At 34.3% G+C, this 23,984-nt stretch overlaps 1 protein-coding gene across 1 annotated transcript in view; it reads right to left on the reverse strand.

Moving 5' to 3' along the window:
• Positions 1-4,192: 4,192 nt before the first annotated feature.
• Positions 4,193-23,984, reverse strand: part of LOC107192795 — a gene marked incomplete at its 3' end in the record, with an annotated part of 122,692 nt that continues 102,900 nt past the window's right edge. The window contains exons 3-6 of the mRNA XM_015582132.1: positions 13,251-13,397; positions 8,358-8,546; positions 7,108-7,547; positions 4,193-4,411 (exon numbers count right to left, since the gene is read on the reverse strand). Of these exons, the coding sequence (XP_015437618.1) occupies positions 4,193-4,411; positions 7,108-7,547; positions 8,358-8,546; positions 13,251-13,397 (995 nt within the window). The remainder of the gene's footprint in view (positions 4,412-7,107; positions 7,548-8,357; positions 8,547-13,250; positions 13,398-23,984) is intronic.

Here is a 23,984-nt window from a genome sequence, read left to right on the forward strand (position 1 = left end):
CATAAAAATAATTTTTGAATTCCCGACTCAAAAACCAGAAACTTCAGGCTACAAAATGGTCGTATATAATATTTTTTATAACTATTTTTCGCGGAGATATAGTCATTTGAAAATGACCCATATTTTCGGCAAATTTTAATGGTCCCTTAATTTTGACGCTCAGTGTATATTACGTACAGTAAAATGAAAGCTTGGAAGATATTAATTTGAGAAACGCTTCATTGTCATATTCAGTAGTAGTACTATTTATTCCAATTGCGGTTTAAACTATGTGCATATGTACTTCTTTTCAGATATAGAAAAGTAAAGGACCGACGCTGAGAGCAGAATGATTTCTCTCACACGCTCGTTCATGATGAAGAGCCTGTTTGTATCTCGATGCGACCGTTTTAGTTTTTATTTTTAATTATTGTATAATTTCACTTTGGAATATGTCAGTAAAAAACACGATTTTTGTATTAATGATATATTTCGCGTTTCTGAGAACCGTTGCAGTAGGTCCACGCACATGTGATGTTAGTAGTTCTTTACTTTTCTATGTCTGAAAAGAAGTATACACATAGTATGAACCGCAATTGGAATAATAGTACTACTACCGAATATGACCATGACGCGCGTATATGAGCAGGTACTTAGGGTGAGACGTATCTGACCGCAACGCGGGCAACCCTATCGTAAATGGAGGCAATAACGAGACTGCACGGTGGCTCATTGTAACACATAATTTGGAAATGTCTTTATTACCGGAAAGTAGGACGGTATTGAATTCTTAGAAACCATTTTAACGTAAAGGGACTTTGAATTAGGTGCAATTATACGCGCGCCGAATACATTATTGTCCGACTATTTCAAAAGGGGTTGTTAGGAATTTCCCAGATTTTGAAAGAAGCATTTTAGCCGCCCAAAGAAATTAATATACCGTGAGTAAAGAAAGTCCATATTGAGGACGGAACACTTGTGACATTATTTACAGGACAAAAAGAAAAGACGATGTGTTGTATGTACATGCATATTATCCATGCTCACCGACATCAAATCAACAAAATGCATATGCGTGGACCAGCTTAACAAAAAAATCTGATTTTGAAAATGCTTCTCAAATTAATATCTTCCAAGCTTTCATTTTACTGTACGTAACATATTAATGTGATGGATTTTTCTTCCAATGTTTTCATATGTATGTACTGTAATACTTAGAATGAAGGTAACATCTAATTGTACGAATAATTTTGTATACATAAGAGAATATGTATTTGTGTAATATAAAATTTTAATATTGAAGAGGAATAAATACATCTCCCATTTTTTTAAAATGCTTCTTGAATCAATATCTTCGAAGTTTTTATTTTACTGACATATTACAAAATGAAATTATGCAATAATTAAAAATAAAAAGTAAATCCGTCGCATCGCGATACGAACGGGGTTTCAGGCGGGGTTTCGGACAAGGTCTTCATCATGAGCGCGTGAGAGAAATCATGCAGCTCTCCGCGTTTAGGACGTAAACTTTAAGTTGCTTGGGATTTGGGATTTTTGACCTGGCTTGGGCCACTCGACCGTCGCGTCGTAAACGTGTGACGTAGGACTTTTGCCGAGACACCCGAAGCAGAGCGCACACGGACAGGCTAGAATATGCTTGCGTAGAATACCCTTCGCTCAAAGCTATTTATAGATTTACTCGAAGTTGTCGGATAAAGTTAAAAGTGAAAGATGCAAGTAACGGCAACGCTATGAGTGAAACGCCATGATTACAAAAAGTAACTTTTACTCATCGGATAATTCTCGGTGAATAAAGTTATTTAATCGACGCTCGTCGATAAAGTTATTTTTTTCTTCAAGCTTTGAGTAACGATAAAAATTTTTTTACCTTAATTTTTTTAATCACGATTTTTATTTAAATAAAAATTTTGCCCATCACTGGTCCAAATTATATCGTTTTTGGTATCGTTTTAATCAGAGGAATCTCAGGAATATGTTCGTAAAGGTTTCGTTAACAAAGAACCAAAAACAAACAGTGTCATTGTTGCATTTGTTCCCCTCGTTTAGCCGTCGTCTCGTTAACTGGTTCCACGGCCCCCTTCCCCAGTGGTGGGGATGACGACTTCCCACTTATTGTGAAGGAGCCGCCTCACACTTATCGAGGATCTACTGTATTGTACTACCACAGTGTGTGTGTCGCTACCACTGGATTCTGTTTTTCTACATGAGTAATTATGATCGAAATTGTCGTATTTGGTATCATTTTATTCAGAAAAATCTCACTAATACGTTAGCAACAGTTTCGTGTCACCGTTGCATTGTCACCGATACGCGGAACAGCATTTACATCTTCGCTGATGAGGCGACGTTAACTCGACGGTGTTTCAACGGTGACTCGACGGCGTGGCTCGAGTCGACGCTTACTCCCCCTCCCTCAATTCGCTCGCTGTCCTTTTCTGTGGGAATGATGTTTCTGTTCGCTAGTTGGTCGCACGGGGGTCCCGAATTCCGAATAATTAAAGGGTTCTTACTGCATTTGTCAAACTATTAGATGTCTGTATTAGCAATAACGGTCAACAATTCCACCACCTTTTATAATAAAACATTTCATTGTAACTATCTCAATAAATACCCAGATTAAATCTGTAATGCTTTAATACTTATCTACTCAATTTTTAAAAATCCATTAAAAAATTGATACTATGTAACTTCTGTTTGAAAAATTTTGTCATATAACAAATAACTTATGAATAATTTGAAATTGTCCTGTTAGGTGTCGCCCTTTGTATATTGGGTTGTCCGGAATGTTCGTGTCGATTTGCAATAAGTAGTGCTTAAATATTTTAGAACAAACAAAACTCGATGATAACATATAAAGATCGAAGATGTTCTCAAAAGTTACATTGTCATGTATCTTTTGAAAGTTGATTCATCGCAATTAGTAGTTTTTTCTCGGAGCTATACTGTTTTGAAGATGCAAGAAAACAAAGCATATTCCCCACACGTATGCTTTTCTTTTACCGAAAAAGAAGAAATGCTACTGAAACAACAAATGAGGTACCTATGTGATATTTATGGAGAAGGTGTAAATATTTAACTTTCTTTTAATCCGCAGGAGCACTTTCATTTGTGGTTGTATTGTACAGAGAAGTTGTAGAAAAATATGGTAACTGAATGCAGTTTTTTTGTTTAACTGACAGTTTTAATGACCAATTATAATCTACTTGCAACACAGTTTTGCTTGTATTGTTATCACAATTAGAAAGTAAATTGTATCAATAGACAACTTTAAATTATATAGGTCTGTTCAACTTGCGTACAAAACATTTCTTGCGTTTAAAACATTTTCATTATTGCAAAAATTACTTTAAATACAATAACAGAACTAAGCATACGGTGTAAACTATGGTCTATAAGTTGCCAAATAAAATTCTTTCAAGAATAATAAGAACTAGAATTATAGAGAATAGAGTTATAGTTTTCTTTAATCAATTCTAATAATTTGCTTTTTATACATATAAAACAATTCTATTAAACATACGTCAAACACAATTCGAAACTGTTTAAACATTGCAGTAGTAATTATTGTTTACACAACATGCAGTACTTTTTAGTCAGCCAAAAAATTAATACAAGTCGTGGAAAATAAGTACAGAAGTTAGCAACAAATCTTTAGGAATGTGGAAGTGAAATCAATCTAGAAATGTTTAAGATATTCTCTACTAAATTGCCATAATGGATTCGAATAAGTATTTCTAAATAAATTCACCGCACTAACAAAAAAGAATTTAATGTTGTTCACAGCGTAGACTAGAATTTACATTGTTTTAACAGTGCAAAACATTCAGAAGAATTTGTTTATATCATAACATAAGTAATATCGTAATGTTAATTCGTTTTTATTTTATATCTACTGATTTCAGCGGTTCAATTACTCATGGACGGGTGCGTACATTTCATAATAATATCCTAAAAACATTGAACTGCATAATATCATCATTTCTTGGCGAATAATTAAACAGAAGCAAATACAGGAATGTTGTACTATTTTGAATAGATTACAAGTTATTTGTTCATGTATCTAATAATACATTTATTTGATTATCAAAATAATTAATAGTCTTGTAAAGTAGAAAATTCACTGACTATATTTTTCTTTCAAAGAGGAAAATGCCAATATGAATCAATTGGAAAAAAACAAACGAATAAGTACCTTGGTATTCCAGCTTGAAACCACGGAGCTTTACGCAATTCGGCTTCCTCGCAGCGATTATTCAAGCTGTCCGTTCTTTCAGGTAAGGGTGGAGGTGTTGGTGTCGATCCGTGAGTACTTCCGTCAGCAGGTACCGAACTGCTCGATGTACTGATTTGAGATCTTCTCTTTGACTTAAATTCTGTTTCCGTTCCTGAACTTGGGAAATTGTGGCCTATCCTGTAAATTTAATAATTATCTTTTAACTTAAAATTTTAACTCTAGTATTTTTAACTTAATATTTTTAACTCTAGTAAACGGTTTAAACGTTTGTGGGTCTAGATTACAGTGGACTTGACATTTAATGTTATCATGCTGACTTGACTGTGAATGTTTATGCAAATTTATATTTATAGATTAATTTACAAAAATTGGACTTCAACAAAGATGCATTTCCTGTTCCGTGCCTACGACATTTATTTTTAATTTTAGGGAGAAAAAGAATAAACTACGTGGATTATTGAGGCCATTTTCTAATTCGAAACTATTGTTTACAAGATACTCGTTTTAAGTCATGCAGGTACAAAGAATGAAAACATGTTTTTATAGTATAGTATGATCAATTTTGCAATATCAAATTGTATGTATAACTATGTAATAACATAGTAACATAATTATGAATATATGTACGACCAGTTTTCTTAGATATACATACCTACGCAATTCACTGTAGTTTACAGAAATGCATTATACAGGGTATTTCACCTAACTTGATAGAAAAAATATCAGGGGAGAAACATATTCTGTTCGAAGGCGCCAATACGGTGATGGGCCAAATTTTTTTCTCAAGGTCATTTTTTTCGAGATTTCAAGGTCTTCGAATTTTTTTAAATGCGACTACATATTTTCACTACAGTACACTTATAGCATATAAATAAACAAATCCAACGAGGTGCAATATGTTGACCTTCACGTGACGTTTAGCGAAAAAATCATGAAATGTTTGTCAGTAAGCTCAGTACGCGTTCGGGGACGGTAAATGAAGGAATTTCAATTTCATTGGAACAGTGTACCGTGTAATTGTCCCTTGTGCTTGTAAACAGACATTCGTATTCTCCTTTCATCGGCTGAAGTATGTTTACAAGCATTATTATCAAAGTAAATCTTAGGGTTAAGGTAAGCCACTTGATTTCTTTCTGTGGGGACACCTAAAAAGTAAAGTTTACAATGATGTTCCCACAACAGTAGAAAACATGCGACAAAGGGTTCTACATGAATGTAGATCAATTACTGCAGAGCAACTTAAAAATGTACAGCAAGAATTTATTTACCGCCTCCAAAAAGGTATCCAGGTACATGGTGCACATTTTGAACACCTTCTAAAATAAAGATTTAACTAAAAACTGTTGCAATGAAATTGAAATTCCTTCATTTACCGTCCCCGAACGCGTACTGAGCTTACTGACAAACATTTCATGATTTTTTCGCTAAACGTCACGTGAAGGTCAACATATTGCACCTCGTTGGATTTGTTTTTTTATATGCTATAAGAGTGTTGTAGTGAAAATATGTAGTCCCATTTAGAAAAAATTCGATGACCTTGAAATCTCGAAAAAAAATGACCTTGAGAAAAAACTTCGGCCCATCACCGTATTGGCGCCTTCGAACAGAATATTTTTCTCCCCTGATATTTTTTCTATCATACAAAATAAGCGATATATTTAAGGTGGTCAAGTTAGGTGAAATACCCTGTATACTTTCTTTAGCTAATCTAATACTATACATATAGACGCACAAAAAAAGCCAAATTTTAACAAAATATTACAAAATGTTTTGTCTATTCATCAAGTTATTCGTAAGATCCCATTATCTCATAATTTAAACACAGATGGGAAATAAATTTTATTTGTTTACTGAAATAGCAATTACCTCTGTCGAGCAGTACTTTTAATAATTTTTCATTCCAACAAATTGAAACGTTACTTTGTAAAAAATACTACGTCTTGAATTCCTTATTTCAAGTCCACACGCATAAAAGCAAAACACCACTACAGTATATACTCTTGCGGAAACGTTATTTGAACGTATTTCCTTTTACTAAATAATTTATATTTAATTTTTCACAAGGAAAATGAAATCCCAAGGGGAATACTTAAAAGAAAAATCTTTAATGTATTATCTTTTGGCACGTTTACCGCGGAGCCTCTTCCTGTATACGCCGATTTTGTTATTTGACATTTGACTTTATATTACATGGTGATCACCAGTGACCGACACGGCGATGAATGCGTCAACCCTTTAACGGTGGAATTTTGTTTTGGAAATGTGTATCCCCAGATACCGTACATCCAATGGACGTCCGTTTCATGTCCAGTTAAGACTTAAATTTCGAATTTTCTAGAAGCGTCCGTCCTGAAAGTCTTACGGATGTACTCAAGACTTAAATTTCGGACGTTCTAGGAATGTCCGTTTCTTAAGTTTTATGAATGTTCATAGAATTTAAATTTCGGATGGTTTCATTTAGTAATTTTGGCTCAATGTCATTCCGTGCAAGGTGATGGAACCCTATGAGCAAGGTGTCATTCTTTAGAGAATCAATAGAGAAGTGTAACGACACATTTCAACATTTTCTTTCTTAAACTGTCTCTAACTAATACAGAATCAGTAGGTACTTTGCTTTGAGTAAGTGGTTTTTTACAACTGTCTTTAACCAAGACGGAATCAGTATTTTCGTTTAAATCAGTGATATTTTTTCTTTATCTGTCTCTAATCAACACACAATCAGTATTTTGCTTTGAAAATAAAACTAATCACAATGTACACACACATCATAGCCCCAGACATATAGTTTCATTATAATTTCTTATAGTCCAATGGTCAAAGGGGTGAACTTCCTTCTCATTGTGTCTCAAGTAAAGATCGTTTGCGTGAATTACCTATTGTTCTCAATGTTGTAGTTTTTCGCGGTGATGGACGCATTGATAGTGTTATCCAAACTTTCGGACGGGGGTATTTTGTTGTAGGTCGGCCTGGTGCCCTCCGAGTCGATAATCGTCTCGTTTATGTAACCCCCAGAATGCGGCCTATTCGAGGGGCTCGTCGGCGTGCTGCTACCGCTGACGAGGGGGCAGCTGTCATCCTCACCGTTTAACCCAAGAACGTCACGTCCACCTGTCAAACCCATCGCCAGCCGCTTTATCAGAGGCGGCTTGTCCGTTAGCCTCTTGTACGAGTTAAGTTCTGTGGGCGAGTTGCTCTCGTCGCTGCTCGGTGTACTTTGTTGCGAGATACTCTTTGGTTCGTCCTCGTTTGTTATGGGCCCGAGAACGTTGGTGAAGTTGTGCGTCGGTCGTAGACCAGGGATCGAGTTTGGTGTCTAGTTTCGTGAAAAGAAGAAACATGGTTAAATTAATGTCACGATGAACGTTGCTAGGATTTCGACACATCTCGGACGAGGTAGTTCGAATGTGTGTGAAGAAAATTTAGGTGAGCACAATTAACCCTATACTAGTAACACAGTGATACCGCCAATATTTAGTTCGACCTTATTGACATAATCAAGCGTGAAAAGCTGCGTAATTTACTATACCTGTCGGGTAAGTACCAGTGATTAAAACGTAGTGGAGCAATACGGTTACGAAGACAGTTGCATTTGTGTCACATACGACACCACGTTTCGGTACGAAATATATTTGTTAAATGCAAGTGTGCATTATGTGCTGAACACAGATTAGCAATTTATATTGATTGCACTGAACAAATGTAATTTGTTAATACGAAAGTTCAAATTTATCATAATATTTTAAGTATAAATTATAAAATTTGTTACGTTATTAAAAGTATAAGTTTACGTTTTTTTAAATTACAAATAAACTCTTAATAAACACATATTAAAGAACCTCATACACTTGTGTTTTTATCAAGAACTTCATTTACAACTAGTTACTTAATCGGTGCCATATGCGACACTATTCACGCATTGCATAAACAAAATTAAGATAAAAATCGTGCCCCGTATGGTATTGAGTGAAATTAGGTGGATATTGATGAAATTGCGAGTATAAAGCCATTGAATCATGCCGCAACTCTATTGAAACTCAGTCTGAAAACCGTTGCAAAACAGTTAAGTGCCGTAAAGTAAAAGCCATTCAGTAGAAATACGAAGAATTAGAATGCGTGTGCGTACCTTCACGCTCGCGAGTCGCAGCGTGGGCGAGCCGGCGCTGCCGAGCTGTACGTTCATGTCCGCCGTAGACGAACCGCTTCCAGTTCTGGACGTGGGCGACGTTCGACTTTTTAGCCACGAATTCGAGGATGAATTTCTGCAACCACCTCCAACGCCGGCGATCGAGCTGTCGCCAACCAGCGATTTGTTCTGCAATAATGGGGAACCAATTGTTAATTAGATACGAAAAAGTGTTTAATGTTGAATTATAATAACTACTATGTATGTATAGGGTTATTCCATGTGAAGTCGGACTTTTTTTTGGAATAACATTTTGGATATTTTTGAAATTTGGATATGTTATAGTCTTTAGTGGTGTATAAACGTATCTTGTAGGAAATGTGAAAATACAATTTAAAGAATTGTTGATTTTACAAGTGCTTGAAATATAATGTCAACCTTTTCTCAATAAATTATAACTGTTGAACTAACAAACCGGATGGAAAAAAATTTTGTGGGTGCTTACAGTCGAGACATAGGAGTACCTAATAAAAATTATTTCAGTTAAAAAAATATTTTGAACCGTTTATTTTTCAATTGTTTTAACAAAATGTAATTTTATAATAACAGGGCACTATTGAAAAATTTGAAAAAGAATGTGGATATAGAGAACTATAAAATAGAAATTTGTCTTCTTTATGAACCAATTTTAAAAAATATGCACAGTTTCTACACCACATGCAAATTAATTGAAGTTAACGGTCCGTGTAGCACACCGGCTCCACCGGCCAAGCTGTGCAGTACCAGCAGCGTTAACTTCAATTAATTTTCATATGATCAATTTTGAAGTGACTATATTTTTTTAAATTGGATCATAAAGAGAACAAATAGGACTATATCCTCATTCTTTTTCAAATTTTTCAATAGTGCTCCACTGTTATAAAATTGCATTTCTTTAAAACAATTACAGAATAAAAAGTTAAAAAATATATATTCAACGGAAATCATTTTCATTAGGCTCTTTCATTAGGTTCAACAGTTATACTTCAATGAAACAAGATTGACATTATATTTCAAACAGCTAAAAAGTCAACAATTCTTAAAACTTTATTTTCAAAATTCCTTCGAGATACGTTTATCTACTTACTGTGTAGTATAACTACGTTATTACTAAAGACTATAACATATCCAAGTTTCAACAAAATCCGAAATGTTACTCCAACAAGTGTCCGATTTCGCGTGGAATGATCCTATATTGAAACCTTTGCTTTCATATATGTAAGTGAAATTGATATTAGGTATGATGTGGATTTCGTACTTATTCACTATTCTGTTTATTTTTTAATATTAGGCCAGTGCAAAGGTTTTGATAGGTTTAGCTGGAAAAGAATAGACTAATAATATTTTTCAATTATAATTCAACGGTAATTTAACACGTTCCGTGCCACAGTGAAAAAGGCCATACGTATCCAGACACTCTTTATTCCGTTCTTCAAGTCATAAATTATCAAAAATATGTGTCTTTTGTTAATAGAGGCTGTTGGTCTTGTTTTAAATTACAGTTCGACATTAATACGTTCCGTGTCACATGTACCACCGATGGTACACGTTAAACTTTCAATTCAGGCCGCGTGTACTACCAGTAGTACATGTGGCACGGAACGTGTTAATGAAGTACATACCTAGCGTTTGTGTCATAGTATATGTACTTTCAATACAAATTTTTATTGTACTAAATAAATTTTATGAATATCATTGTTATTATTAAGTCTGTATAATTTAATTATACTAACAAAATTTACAATTTATTGCATATTCGGTTGTCCAAAATGATGCCATTAGCTTCTCTGAACAGATCACAAATGTTTCTTACGGAATTTGTAATGGTTATTCCTGTACAAAATTCGTACACAATTATGTCACGTAACAATTTATGAACGTATAGGCTCCATAGCCTATAAAAAATTATACTAAATTTTGTTTTAAAATAATAAAAGTCACTCAGTCACGTGAATTTTTGTTTCACACGACAATGTACACACTGGCATGGTTTCATAATGCAATACTCTAACAGTATAATTTATATCATCTGCAGAAAATCCATTAAAACTTTTGCACTGACCCAATACATATATTGTTAATGATAATCAATCACTTGGATGCAATTAAGAATGAGCGAAAACGATGTATTACATTTTATATTTGACCTAGCTTATACTAACGCATGAATTGTGATAAAAGAAATACAGGTATTTGTCGATAATCAATAGTCCAAACAAAAAAGTTATTGGAAGATAACAAAGTACAAATAATAAGTTCACTTGTGTTTCTTAATACTGATTTTTGTTCTAATGTGTAGTAACTTTTTACTTTCATTCTATGAAACGAAAAACTTAGACTTTAAAAAAGTATGAAATAGGCATTCAGTTAATATTTATACAAGTAAACAGATATATTGACTAAAACAATTATACTATTTCGCTTATATCAAGTTACTCCTTAGTTATAGTAATAGTACTTACAATAGTCCAAGTTTCTGTTAATTATATTATTAGGTAATACCACAGTGTTGTGTTCCCCTACTTTCTTTGGTGATTGAATTGTTTTGCTCATTGTTCAACCGTTTTAGAAAGGTAAATAACATACTGTTAATGTCAATGAATTGCGGCTAATTCTTTTGTATAAGTTCAAATCAAATCATAAAAAAGTTATCCGAATTAACGAAATCTGACCACATCCACGTTGTTCATCAAATTTTCCTCCAACATCTGGAGCCTTTCCTAAGAAATAAAACATCCCCTAATGGAGAAGTGGTAATTCCAGCAGACGAGATGCGCATTTCGATTGAAAAAAATTATACTTTCGAAAATACAGAGTTTCTTTCGATCCACAGAAATAATAATTTCATACTTACACGAAGATAAACACTGTGTGCTTAAGGTGGCTCGCGCAAATTTTGAATAATTATAAATTTAGTTGAAAATTTAACAGAACATTCTTAAAAGGTCAACGATAAAATTATTGAAAAAGAAATATTATACAAATTTCTTTTTAACGCGTGCCTTATGGAACTGTAGTTGATACTGAGAAGTTAATCACTTCTTATTTAGTTACAAAAAATGACATTTTCATAAAAAATTAGGTGCTCACAGATTTTTTTACGGAGATTATGATGGCACGGAAAAAAAGATATGCTGACGATCAAATAAAATTAAAAATTAAGATCAAAGTATGCAAACTTAGGTTTCAATACGTTTTGGTAAGTATCTTCTACGCATGTCTGCTGTGAACGTGAACGTCGTTTGTTTTCCTTTGATTTTTTCGACGAACTTTCCAATTTTCTCTTAAAAATTTAAAAATACATTTTTCTTTTACAATAAGGAAAAAACTTTTTGTTTTTTTCACTTATACGTAAATTTTGATTCTATTTAAGTATTTTGAAGTAGTTTGAAGTATTAATCATTCAAATGAAATTGGTATAATTGATAAAAAGTATAAAGCACTATATGAAGCCCCAACTAGATGCGACACCAAACGCGGAAGCTACCTTAAAGACGAGGAGTGTACAATGCTATTCAACAGTGGTCAAGCAGTGCTCGCTAGGGAAAAAATTGCACTGTGCTGAATGTTTCACAAGTAGGACCGGATTTGTATCAGAGATCGTGTAGCGGCCCTGAAGTTTACTTGCCAATATTAGTTCGAAAATAGTTCGAGGTCCGGTGATTCGGAGGTAGTACAACGAAACCTGGTGGCCGATGAATAGTTTGTCGACAGATTCTTACGATTCCCAAGACGATTGCGTAGGTAGAACTAGCGGGCTGGTCGCGAGGAACTGACCGTTTACTGGTAGACGGGATGGAGTTACGAAGACTTGGGTCGAATTTATAATTAACGCGGCCTGCAAACGGGACACCTCTACTGGAGTCGAATGCCCCTAACAGAATCCGTGGTACACACCGTTTACATTTCCCTTGTTCGTACATATTTAGAAAAAAAAATGTTTCTACAAGTCCCTCGAATTTTTTTTCATGTTCCAGTCGCAAATCCCAAACAACGTACTTTACCACGTCTTCTCGGGCTTTCTGGTTGGGTCGCGAGAGAATTTCGTTTCTGACAAATTGTTCCGTTAAAATGCGGCGACAGGCAATTATTTGGAACGTTCGACCGTGAAAAATTGCTATCAAATGAAAAACGATTGGAGCAAAGGGCAATTCTTTGAATAAAAACCGTACCCACGTGTGCATTTTGTTCATATATGAATTAAATAAGTCCGCAGGATGGAACTGCGAAATGCTGATACAATGAAATTTTTGTCATGTTTCTAACAGATTTTCTGTTTTGCAAAAATTACTTTCTCACATAAATGTTTTTTTTATAGCCGATTAACTTTATCCTACATAAAGTAATAAATATTCTTATATAATGTTACATATTACTGATACTGGAAATGTAATAATAATTGTAAGCTTCATAAATATTTCTAAAATATTTTAATTTGTAAATTTAACTGAATATTTTTCTCTCAAATAATGTACTTTTGTGATTTTTCTTGTATCGATATTTTCGGGATATTTTTTTGGAGCTAGGAGGGTTCCCAGTGAAGATATACTTGTTTTAACATGGTGTGCTTTAATGTCAATACAGTATATGTATATCTTTATACATATACATTGAATGTATGTACTTGAAATGTACACTGAATGTACATCTACTCCAAACCTGGCTATAAAACCTTAAAGATCTTTTTCCAGAATACATCTAGATCTTATGTATAACAATTTTCAACAAAAATTGTAGTTTATATTCATCGAAATGTTCATAAGGGGAACCTAGTTTTTTCAGGGTAAGAATAAAGTGTCCGCTTAGGGAAAGTGAAAGTGATCTGACAATGAGAAGGCGAAGAAAAATACGTACCCACGAGGACCGAGTCTCCTGTTTGTCTTTGCGATAGGGTGGCGATGACTGCGGTGAGATCACATCCTGAAGGATCGGTTGGCGCTGAAGTTGCGCCACGTATGCCATACGAAAAGCATTGCCAACAAGGGTGTTCAACTCCTCGGCCTGTAAACAGAAGCACATAGAAATTTCCTTTAACGTCGTTGCAATCGATTAACCTAAATCTATTTGCTGAACTAATTAAAACTAAGCAAGAGAATGTCAATTAACTCGGTTTTCTCTAATTAGTTCTCCACGTACTGCTTCACATCACACATGGACTTTAAACTTTAATCGAGGGTTAATTAAGACTGGCCATGACAATTCCATGTCGATTGTAGTAGCCTCTTATTTAACTTGTATGGAAATGGCATCGTGGCAATTTTATGTTTGCTTTTACTGTTTAATCCATTAATGCAGAGCGCTACAACAGTGTAGTAGCTTACAAACAATTTTTTTTGTTAGTATCAAGTGACAGTAGTTATTCAATAATCGTTTGCAAATGATTTAATTTGGATCGTGTTTAGATAACATCTGCCTATTGATAATAAACATTAAAAGATATTTTATCATCATCTTCTGATATGAATGTACCTACATATTTGTGATTGCTTTAAATCTCCGTAAATGTATATTACATATACGTCATACTTATCTATTCCGTTTTAATTACGTACGTCGAATGCGAAGATGTATTGTGTTTCAATTGAACGGAAGAAATGTTAAATGAAATGTACTATTAACAATGTGATACGTAAGAATTATATTCCTAGACACTGATATTTGTCTATGATTATCCTATCATTATTATGTCGCGAGTACCTATATCTTTAACGAGATAATTAAATTCATATGAAGTATTATAAAGTATGAATTGTCACAATCTTAAATATCACTTAACTTATGTAAAATCGATATTTTTTGCATTATTCTTAAGTTTTATTCGAGAATGCAAACAATGTGTGTATCATTGATAGAATCTCATGAGAAGCGGGTTGCAAATGATTAATGATAATTCAATTGTAGCCGAAATTGAGTAGTTTTGGTTTAGTTTTCCTTATTATTTTTTGTTTTTTCCTTTGTACTTTTTATTTTCTTGTTCTTAAAAATGTTGGAGTAATAAAGACGCGTCCGAACCATGCAATTGCTGTTTTGTTGATTCGCTTGTATATAGATACCCTTATGTATTATCGTTTTTGCTATTCCACATAATAATGATTTGTCAAGAGAACATTAGTATTGTATTTAAATACAAATACGTTTACAGAATATGGTACAGTAAGACCTCAATTATGCAAACTAGTAAAACCAAAAAATCACAGTCCACTATACAGTATTCAATAAACATACAGAATTAACAAACATCCATTTGAAACGCGTTTCTGCCGCGTGTGTAGAAGTTCGCATAATGGACCGCTGAATTAGGCGACGTTCTGATAAAGAGTGTTCCAATAATCAAGGTTCAACTCTAGTACTATCAAACAATTTACTACTATGCCTTTGAGAATAAGTTAGAAATACATCAAGTATTGACAGAGTGAAGTATGTCTAGTCTCAATTTCTGATATCTTTACAACTAAAATAAAAAAGGAGATGCAAAAAGAGAACTGTCATCACTTAAATCTTAATACTTCGTCTTTATGCAACAATTAAAAAATTATTTAATTACCCGAAGACGAAAAACAGTAATTAGTTATTGCAAGTTCTTTTTAATTACTTGCATATGGCCTTTCATTACGAATGATTAAACATGTTTTAAATAGTAACAATTGCATTTAAAATTGTAATATTCAAGCAAATAATCACTTTTAAATGTTCATTTACAAAACAAAAGCTGAATGCAAAACAGCTTGAATCCACTTGTTAAGGACTCCCTTAGGTTGCGAATAAAAGAAGAAAAATGAATACCGTCTTGTCACTTAGGATTTCACGTTCGCCACTGTTTTCCTATAAAAAGATTTCGATATACATATATGTATAGCTTGTGAAACGTTCTGGCAAGCATATCGTTACTGGAACAATATTTCCAGCGACGATCATAAAGGCAAAGCGTGGGAGTTTCACGTACGACTTGCCGCGGCTTCGATACAAGAGAGGGGTAAAAGGGAGGGGTGGAGGAGGGGAGGAGGAGAAACCGACACCCAGTGTAATCCATATGCCACACGGTTGAAGAGAACGCTAACGGAAGCGAAGTCGATACAGAAAATAAACTACGCGGAGGAAGTTCACGTGTAGCCGTGTGTACTGCGGCATTTATGAAGGAAACCCGAAGGGAAAAAAAAAAGAAACGCGACGATGGCGGTGGGAAGTCGGTGGGGAAAAGTGGAGAGCGAAAGGGAGAGTAGAAACCAGAGTGAACAGGGACGAAGCAAGATAGATCGACAGAAAATAGTGGCTGGTTTGGGGGGAGGGGGCGAGCAAAGAAAATGAGGAACAGGGGAAGGCTACCGTATTCGAGATACCATCCCGAAGGCTGCGGTTGGCACTTGCCTAAGCCGGATATTCGAAATGGGAAACGAATGTGAACACGATGCTTGCGCTGTGTGACGCGCGTGGGAGCGCGCATTCCATCGTGTTTGTGGCCAAAATACGGCACGTTTGATATTTGCGTTTCAGCCGGTTGCCACACCGTGGATTGGCAGGTTCTGGCCTCGTCGATGAAGAATTTTATTTCATAACATCGTGTCCAGCGGCAGGCCGTGAAACAAGTGATCGGTATACGAAGTTGTTCCCCGTGCGTCCATTCATTCGATGCTTTATCGCATGTTTTACGATAGAGTCATAGTATTTCATTGGGCCGCGGAACTGTAGTTACGCATACGAAATTCCTGTACAAAGTCACTTTTTCGACGACAATGGGGTTGTCGTCGAACCTAGCGTCTATTATAATAGTCCGTTTTATTGGATTGAATACATTCACCGTTTTAACGATTTTTCAAAATATCTGTTACTTTCTAAAAGAAAAGAATGATTGCTCGACTGAAGTAGTCGTGAGTTTTATAAAGAAATAATTCGGACGATCTACTGATTATCTTGTTACTCAGCTGAAACTGTTTGCAATTGACCTATCCATAATTACCTTGGGAAGTCAAATAGTTTTTTCCATTTTGTCTTCATGTTTGTAGTATAGAAACTCTAGCCGATTTCGTAGCGTATATGAGCATCCATGACAATCATTTTCTGGAGAACTCACTTATTAAATTTCTGCAGTACAGTGTTTTAAAAACTTTATAATTAACTTGTGTGCGTTAAAATGAAATTATTATTTTAAGACTATTTTAACATTTTGTTTACATACTCAGTGATGAGATTATTACTTAAACAAATTAGCTACAAGTGGATTTTAATAGTTGAATATTGTACAGGCGAAAAGGAACATTTCTAGCGTTGTAACTCTGTACTGCAAAATGTTAGGAAGTCTTTCAGAACTACTGTAATTTCTAATATTTTGTACCATATCGCTCTTCGGCCTTGGGAATTTTCGTAGAGTCAAAAACTGAGTTTCCTAGTAGCTATTATTCCTTGTGTCAGAAAAAATAATACAAGTAACAATACAAAAAATTAAAAGTAAAACAACTATTAACAACGCGCTTAGGCTTGTTTTGTGGCTAATTGTAAATTGCACGAGTTAATACATTGCATACGGCACGTTATTGAATAAACTATCACTATAGTTTACACTATTATTGAACTACCAAATGAATTATTTTAATTTGGCTAATCATCATTCGACAAGTAAGTCAGAAGTTTACAACACGGTACCTCGTGATCTATGTGCAATGTGCTAACAGGATCAACTACGATGAATTACATACTGCTTCTGGTTCAGCGTCTGAACTTTAAATCATTTAAGATCTTCTATGTAGTATCATAAATGTTTTAGAATCAAAAGGCATTTTTTCATTGTTACTTTCATTGCATTCGCCTCTTATTTCCACATTTTAGCGTTCAGATAATAGTTGGTGCATGCACACTGAAATGTTTTTTTTTAATAAACAATTTTTATTCTATTTTAATAATTAAGAAATAATTACGTGACAATATACATCTCATAACGAGAATGATATACCTATTTTGTAGCAGAGTAGCAATATGTTAAACGTGTAAAGGACGTTATTTTAATGCAAGGAATGGTAGTTTTATAAACAAAACGTAGGTACATAGGAAACATGGTCAATTTTACACTATCACTATTGAAACGTTCGGCAAACATAATTTAAATATTATAATAGAGCTCAGAATTTGCTAGTATTAAAAATTATTAATAAGTTTAATCATTTTATTAACCTCATCCACTAGTTTGTTCTGTTACAATTAGATTTCCAATAATTAGAAACGACGACCTCTAACCAAAGGAACTCTTGGGCAATATTTAAAATGAAATCTTTTCAAATAATCATCACTTTCTTACGATAATGCAAAATGAATAATTAAATAACCGTGAATATTCATTTGCAATGTACTTATATTGCTATTTAATTCGCCTATTCGACCACTCTGCATAGTTTGGAATGATGCAATTACTAGAAAATACCGAGATGTTCAAATGCCTAAGCATCATGTATCCCTATGCTAATTGAAGTATTATGGCCAAAGGAATAAAACTCCTTATAAATACATCCAAAGTTTAAAACAGTTAAATTCCAGTAAGTACAAGACGATGGGAAGATAAACGGTAATGAACAGTTAAATGTGAGCTGAAAGATTTACTGGGGAATTATAAAAGTAAATGACAATCGCTAAACGAACTGTATACATATAGCAGTAATGCACTCGTAAGAAAGCTGGATAATGTCCGTAACACCTGGACTATGTTCACATTTGTAACGTTATCGCGTTATAGGAGCCTAGAGAGGTGATACCCCCCGGCGATACAAGTTAAAGTTGCATCTTGCGTCTTAAAATGGCGTTCTCAGAATGCTTCTACGGGTTGTACAAAGGTGTTACGTACAAAGATACTCTCGTGACCTCTTAACCCTGTCAGGAGTTGGAATGCATCCGGCCAGATTACGTAATTGCCCACGGGGTGTTATGGCGTGGCCAGATTTTCTGGGAAAACAGTTTCCGTTGAGAACAGGCGTGTCCCCACTACTTTTAGACACGATTTTCGGGGTATAAAAAGGGACGCGTACAGCTCATCGGCGGATCATACTCATATCAGAAGTCTAGCTAGTGAGATCGGGTATCAAAAGTCCTCGTCAAGCATTTCTAAAAATAATCTATCAATATCAATTCTAAAATTTGGTACATGTATATTTATAATTCAGTGTTGTTCATTTCAACTCTAGAATAACATCTAAATTCCCAGCTAGAAGCGAACCCACAAAGGCACACTTTTACCGCTCGAAGTGTACCGAATTCTTAAAATTTACGAGGCCCATACTAACAATCCTAGTGGCTCCCTGTGATGAAATAGGCACAGGTTCGTCCGCGACGTCTAAATCATCCTAGTGGCTCCCTGAGATGAAATAGACTCGGGTTCGTCCACGACAGCCTATCCCAGTGGCTCCCTGTGATGAAATAGGCACAGATTCATACACGTAACAAACTCTAAAAAACCAAACTCGCCATTTCCTCGGCTCTCGCAGCCGCTTAGCCCTGGCTCGTAACAAAGGATAAAAGGTGAAAAGTAGGAAAAGAATGTACGATGTTACAAATGTTGCACTTTGCTACATGTTTTTAAACTTATAGCAGTATCATGTATATTTTTTATGGTTGTTGAAAAACACATTTAATTAGTGTCATTTCAGAATTGCAAACAATTTAAAGGTGAAATCTCTGGTAGAAAGAATGACGCCAAAGTTCCTTTATAGGAAAATCGTTGCTGATAAAATTCGATGGACGTCATTCATGATTGACAATGTTCTGCATTGTAAGGTACTGTATCGTAAGGAAGAAAACGTAACCAAGCGTAAATGGAATAATGTTCATATACATTCTTTAAAACATTGAAGGTTTTGCGCATTTCAACATCGGACATTTTTAGTGCCATGTAGGTGATTCCCCTGTAATACGACATTCCTATAACACGACTTCACCCTAAAATGGTTATAAAATTACCCACGAATAACACGGTATTCCTACAATAGGGTTTCGCTCTAACGTGGTTAAAAAGTTTTGGAACCTAACCCTGTTTTTTGTATGTATACACATACTAAATAGGTGCGAGTTTCATATAACAGGTATTCGCATAACACGGCAATTTTTAAAAACTCAACCGTGTTATACGAGGGTAATCTGTACTTGTAGTAGGTACGAAAATTTTTCCTTTTTTTAGAGTGTCCTCTGATTTATTTCTTGTTAAAAATGCTATAGAATACGTGTTATAATGATACAAAAATTCGACAACAACAAAGTATAAACGGACAGCTACAATTGCAACTGTATTGCCGTTGTCCGTTTTTTACTTTGTTGCCGTTGAATTGCATACCTATTTTATAGGTGTGATGTATTTAGACATCAAAGTGTCAGCATTGTTGGCCGTGATCGGCGTGAGGTCTCTGATGTCTTAAGAAAGACATCATCTGCCCGGGGGGTTCGCCCGGCTGGCGATCTTATGACGTCATCCGAGCTAAAAGTGCTAATGATCCCACACTTTTGCCAATTATTCGGTTGGATCATAAAATAACTTCCGGCGAGGGATTTGAACAATTGTAATTAAAGTAAAATAATAATAAAAATATTTAGATTCAATATGATATGTCATACTTGAGACGATTAGCATAATACTATTAATTGTAAAGTTTTCGTAACCGATATTAATGCAAAAGAGAGAAACCAAAGTAAACTATCACTGATACTAGTATAAAATAAATTTTCATATCTTTTTATTATACATATATGCGTTCGAAAATTCAAACGATGGATAAACCAAATTTTTCTGACAGTAAAATAGGGAAAATACATTACTATAAACTTAATTTAAAATTGTGAATCGTCTTTGAACATATTTTCATTGGGAAAACGTCATCAATCCTTTGGTACATTTCATAAAGATATAATGAAGAATATACTAATTTTTATACTGTATCAGTGAGTAAGTCATGCATACATTGTTTGTTATTGTTCTGAAAAATTGATGTGAAAGTTATGTAGGCTGAGTTATTTTTAAAGCTCACATTCAAGAGAATTCGTCTTTTTATGAAATTTTTATTTTGAATATTAATGGAACATTTAAACTTCTGTCTACGGAAAGCACGATCTTGAAAATCCTCGAGTGCAAAGGTAATTCATAACAAATTGAAACCAATACATAAAATATATATTTTCCCAACTAGAGTAGTTCTCTATTTGTTTTCATTTCCTATTTCGGTTTAACTCCAAATATTGAGAATTTGTATTAGTATTTTTGAATTCTAACCTGGAGGATAGATTTCTTCAGAATGGTTGAACGTACAAAGTGTAACACAACTGACTCACTGTCGCAAGAGTCACGTTTACACGAAGAGTTGTTAAGCAATGTGCATGTGAAGTTTACAATCGAATTAAACTTAACTGGCCGTTTTAGACCACTTTCCCAACTGTGGATTACTTTAGATACGATTTCAATTTCTTTGATAGTGAGAGATACGTCCGCAAATTAATGAACGGAGAGGAACATTGGCCAGATAACAGAATGGCCAGGATAACCTCTTGTTGTTGATGTTCTTTAATAGTTAATTTAGATTTGACCGTGATTAATTTAATTAATAATAAGATTCCTAGAAATTATCAGGTCCGAATTAATATATTTGTGGCTCGAGGCTATCAAACCTTCGAGGGTCCGCTTCGCTGAAAAGCGTGGGGGGTGGGGGGGCGACAGTCTTTGTAATAAAAGATACAATAAAATACATAAGTCTCAAACAATTGAACTTTATTATAAGTAAAATTAAATAACATTTAATCGTAACGAACACTTGATTATAACGAGCAATGCTTCATTACATTTTTATTTATATTTCCTACGATTTCTAATTATTCTTCGAAAGGGAAACAGTAAACAAAATTTTATACAATTATTTTTTTACATAAATGGAAGGTTTAGACTAGGGCGCCCTGCAAAGTGGGGCCGCGACTGCAGCCCCCGCTAACCCCCCATTGATCTGGTGCTGCAAATTATAACAGGAATAGTGGTGAATTGGCAAATCTAATCGCGAATATTTCATTCTTCAACTGAAAAATTCAACACATTCTTAGGGATATTATAGAGAATTCATTATTATATTTGTATGTTAATCGTTCATGTTTGAACAACTTCTTACGTTTATTTCCCTATAAATGTTTGTAACAGTGTAAACTTTGTTACCAATACTAACTGCAATTCAGATAATATATACAATTGTCGGATGTGCTCCGTTTTGTTTATTTTATGTTAATAGAAGAGACGAGTTCTCCTCATGCTTAAACTATTCGAATTTTGACTAGGATCATATTAGATCAACCACATATTTTGTAGGACTTGACCTGAGCCTCCGTAACGTTTGCGATCGGTTGTTATTGGCGGGTGCACGCGAATTTGATCCGATTTCTCAATGTCGGGTACTTGATGCTCAATGTGTAAGGAATTCGTAAAGAGAAATCAGTTTTAATCGACACCATCTGCGAGAGTTTCCCTGTAACTTTATCCATTACCCTACTTCGAAAATACATGACTTATAAGAGTCAGATAATAATTGATCAGCACTTGAGCGGTGAATTTAAATATCAAGTAATATCAGGATTAATTTCATCTTTTATTTCATAAATACAGGTACAGTCCATATATATTCATGTAGGAACATATAAAACGTAATTTAAAAAATTTCCAAATTACAAATCGATCGATTTTAATCGTGTTCAGATTTAGAAAGAGTGGAATCCTTTTGGAATATCCATTACGCATATAACTGATTTAATTTTATAAGGTCCTAGTCAATCAGAATGAAGTTTAGACGTTTTTGGTTCCTTAAGTAAGTACGTATACATATGTATATCACCTCACTTGGAATATCCGTGGATTTACGTTCTTATCTTAATAAAATTTGCTTATTTCTTTGACTTTTTTAGATTATTTACCGTCATAGCTTGAGTTGTAGTAAGTTTAATAAATAATTCATCTAAATATAATATGAAAGTTCGAGGTACATACTTGTTAATTCAATGATGAGTAATTTGGAAGCCCACGTAGGTAAAATCAAAACAAACCCTTCAAAATATTATACTGTTTTCTTATTATTTTTCCTAGTACTTTAGATCAACACTAACGTTACTAAGGATGGATGGACAGAATAACCCACCTTTTAGAAAGTATTAATCAAATTATACTAATTACGGTGTTACCGTAATGAGATTCTACATGTGAATCAACAAATAGTTCAAGTTACTTTTGTTGTAACCTCTGACAAAAAGGTACGGTTAATTTTTATTCAGAGATGCCTGGTATTTCAATGAACACAAAATACCTTCGTTTCCAATAAAAAGAAGGAACGATACATTAAAGTTGTTATTTAATTACAGTACATGTTTGCAATAAGTAATTTTCTTTGTTACATTACAACGTTATCAGTCGGGTTTCGTCACATTTCACTCATTAACGTATAAGTGACAACGGTGCCAACCATTATTATTTATCAGACGTTAGGTTTAGATTGAAAACCTATTATGTCCTCTAATGATCTCAATAAATGCCTTTTGAATTATAGTAATAATCAAATTGTTGAATACTCTTTAAACTTATTTACTTCATTGCAGAATATATCCTTTGAAAACTTATGCATTTAATTAAACAAATATTGATAGACATTTTTTAATTCCCTTCCTTTAGTAAATGATCTCATTTTTGATGTTCTAGAATTAGTATTGTTTATTCAAGTTAAATTATCGAAGTACTTTTGTGTGTACTGTTTTTGTTGATGTTCCCATTGTTTAGATTTCTTTGTTATTCAATTATAATTAAAATATGCGTTTGGTAAAATGCGATCTTATAATGTCAGATGTCATATATGTATTACAATCATTTTTTATTTTTGAAGAATTCGAGTTAGGAGGTCAATAGCGATACAATGCAAGTAGTTGCGTAAATTTATGTAGTCAAATTTGTAAAACCTGATTGATTTTTGAGATACAGAAAATAGCCATGTTGTTAGCATAGAATACGGACTTCATGCGATCTGGAAGGTCATTCATTTTGCCAACGTTAGCCGTTACTATTTCTTTCATGAATCTAAAATTTTAGTTCCCAGACAGTACCGTAAATCCAAAGGACGTCCGTTTCAGCCCCAGGTATATATTTGAATGTCCTATGTCCATTTTAGACATCTCTAGGATGTTCGTAAGAATTAAATTTCGGATGTTCTGGAAACATCCGTCTCGAAAGTACTACGGATATTCGAGAACGTGCGGGCCATTTACGATTCCCTGCACGACCAATCCAACGATCTCCGAATGTCACCTTGAGGAATTGGGTAATTATCCGTGCAGAATGAGCAGGGCATCCAACTTGTTGGAACCACATAGTTTGCCGTATGTGAAGCGGAATAGTTTCCAGCAGGTGTGGCAAAATTTCCGTTAAAATGTGTTTATATCTCGATTAAATATTATGTTATATTTAAATGTAATATTCGCAAAACACTTCGTTGACTGATGCCACTTTCACGTGCTAGCTGCCTTGTACTAGCATGGGGATTTTGTGTTACAGCTGCTAAAATGTTCACTGTATTTCGATCATCAGTTGCTGTCTTGGATCTTCTTCGTATT

Source organism: Dufourea novaeangliae, unplaced genomic scaffold (assembly GCF_001272555.1).
Source record: "Dufourea novaeangliae isolate 0120121106 unplaced genomic scaffold, ASM127255v1 scaffold391, whole genome shotgun sequence".
NCBI lineage: Eukaryota > Metazoa > Arthropoda > Insecta > Hymenoptera > Halictidae > Dufourea > Dufourea novaeangliae.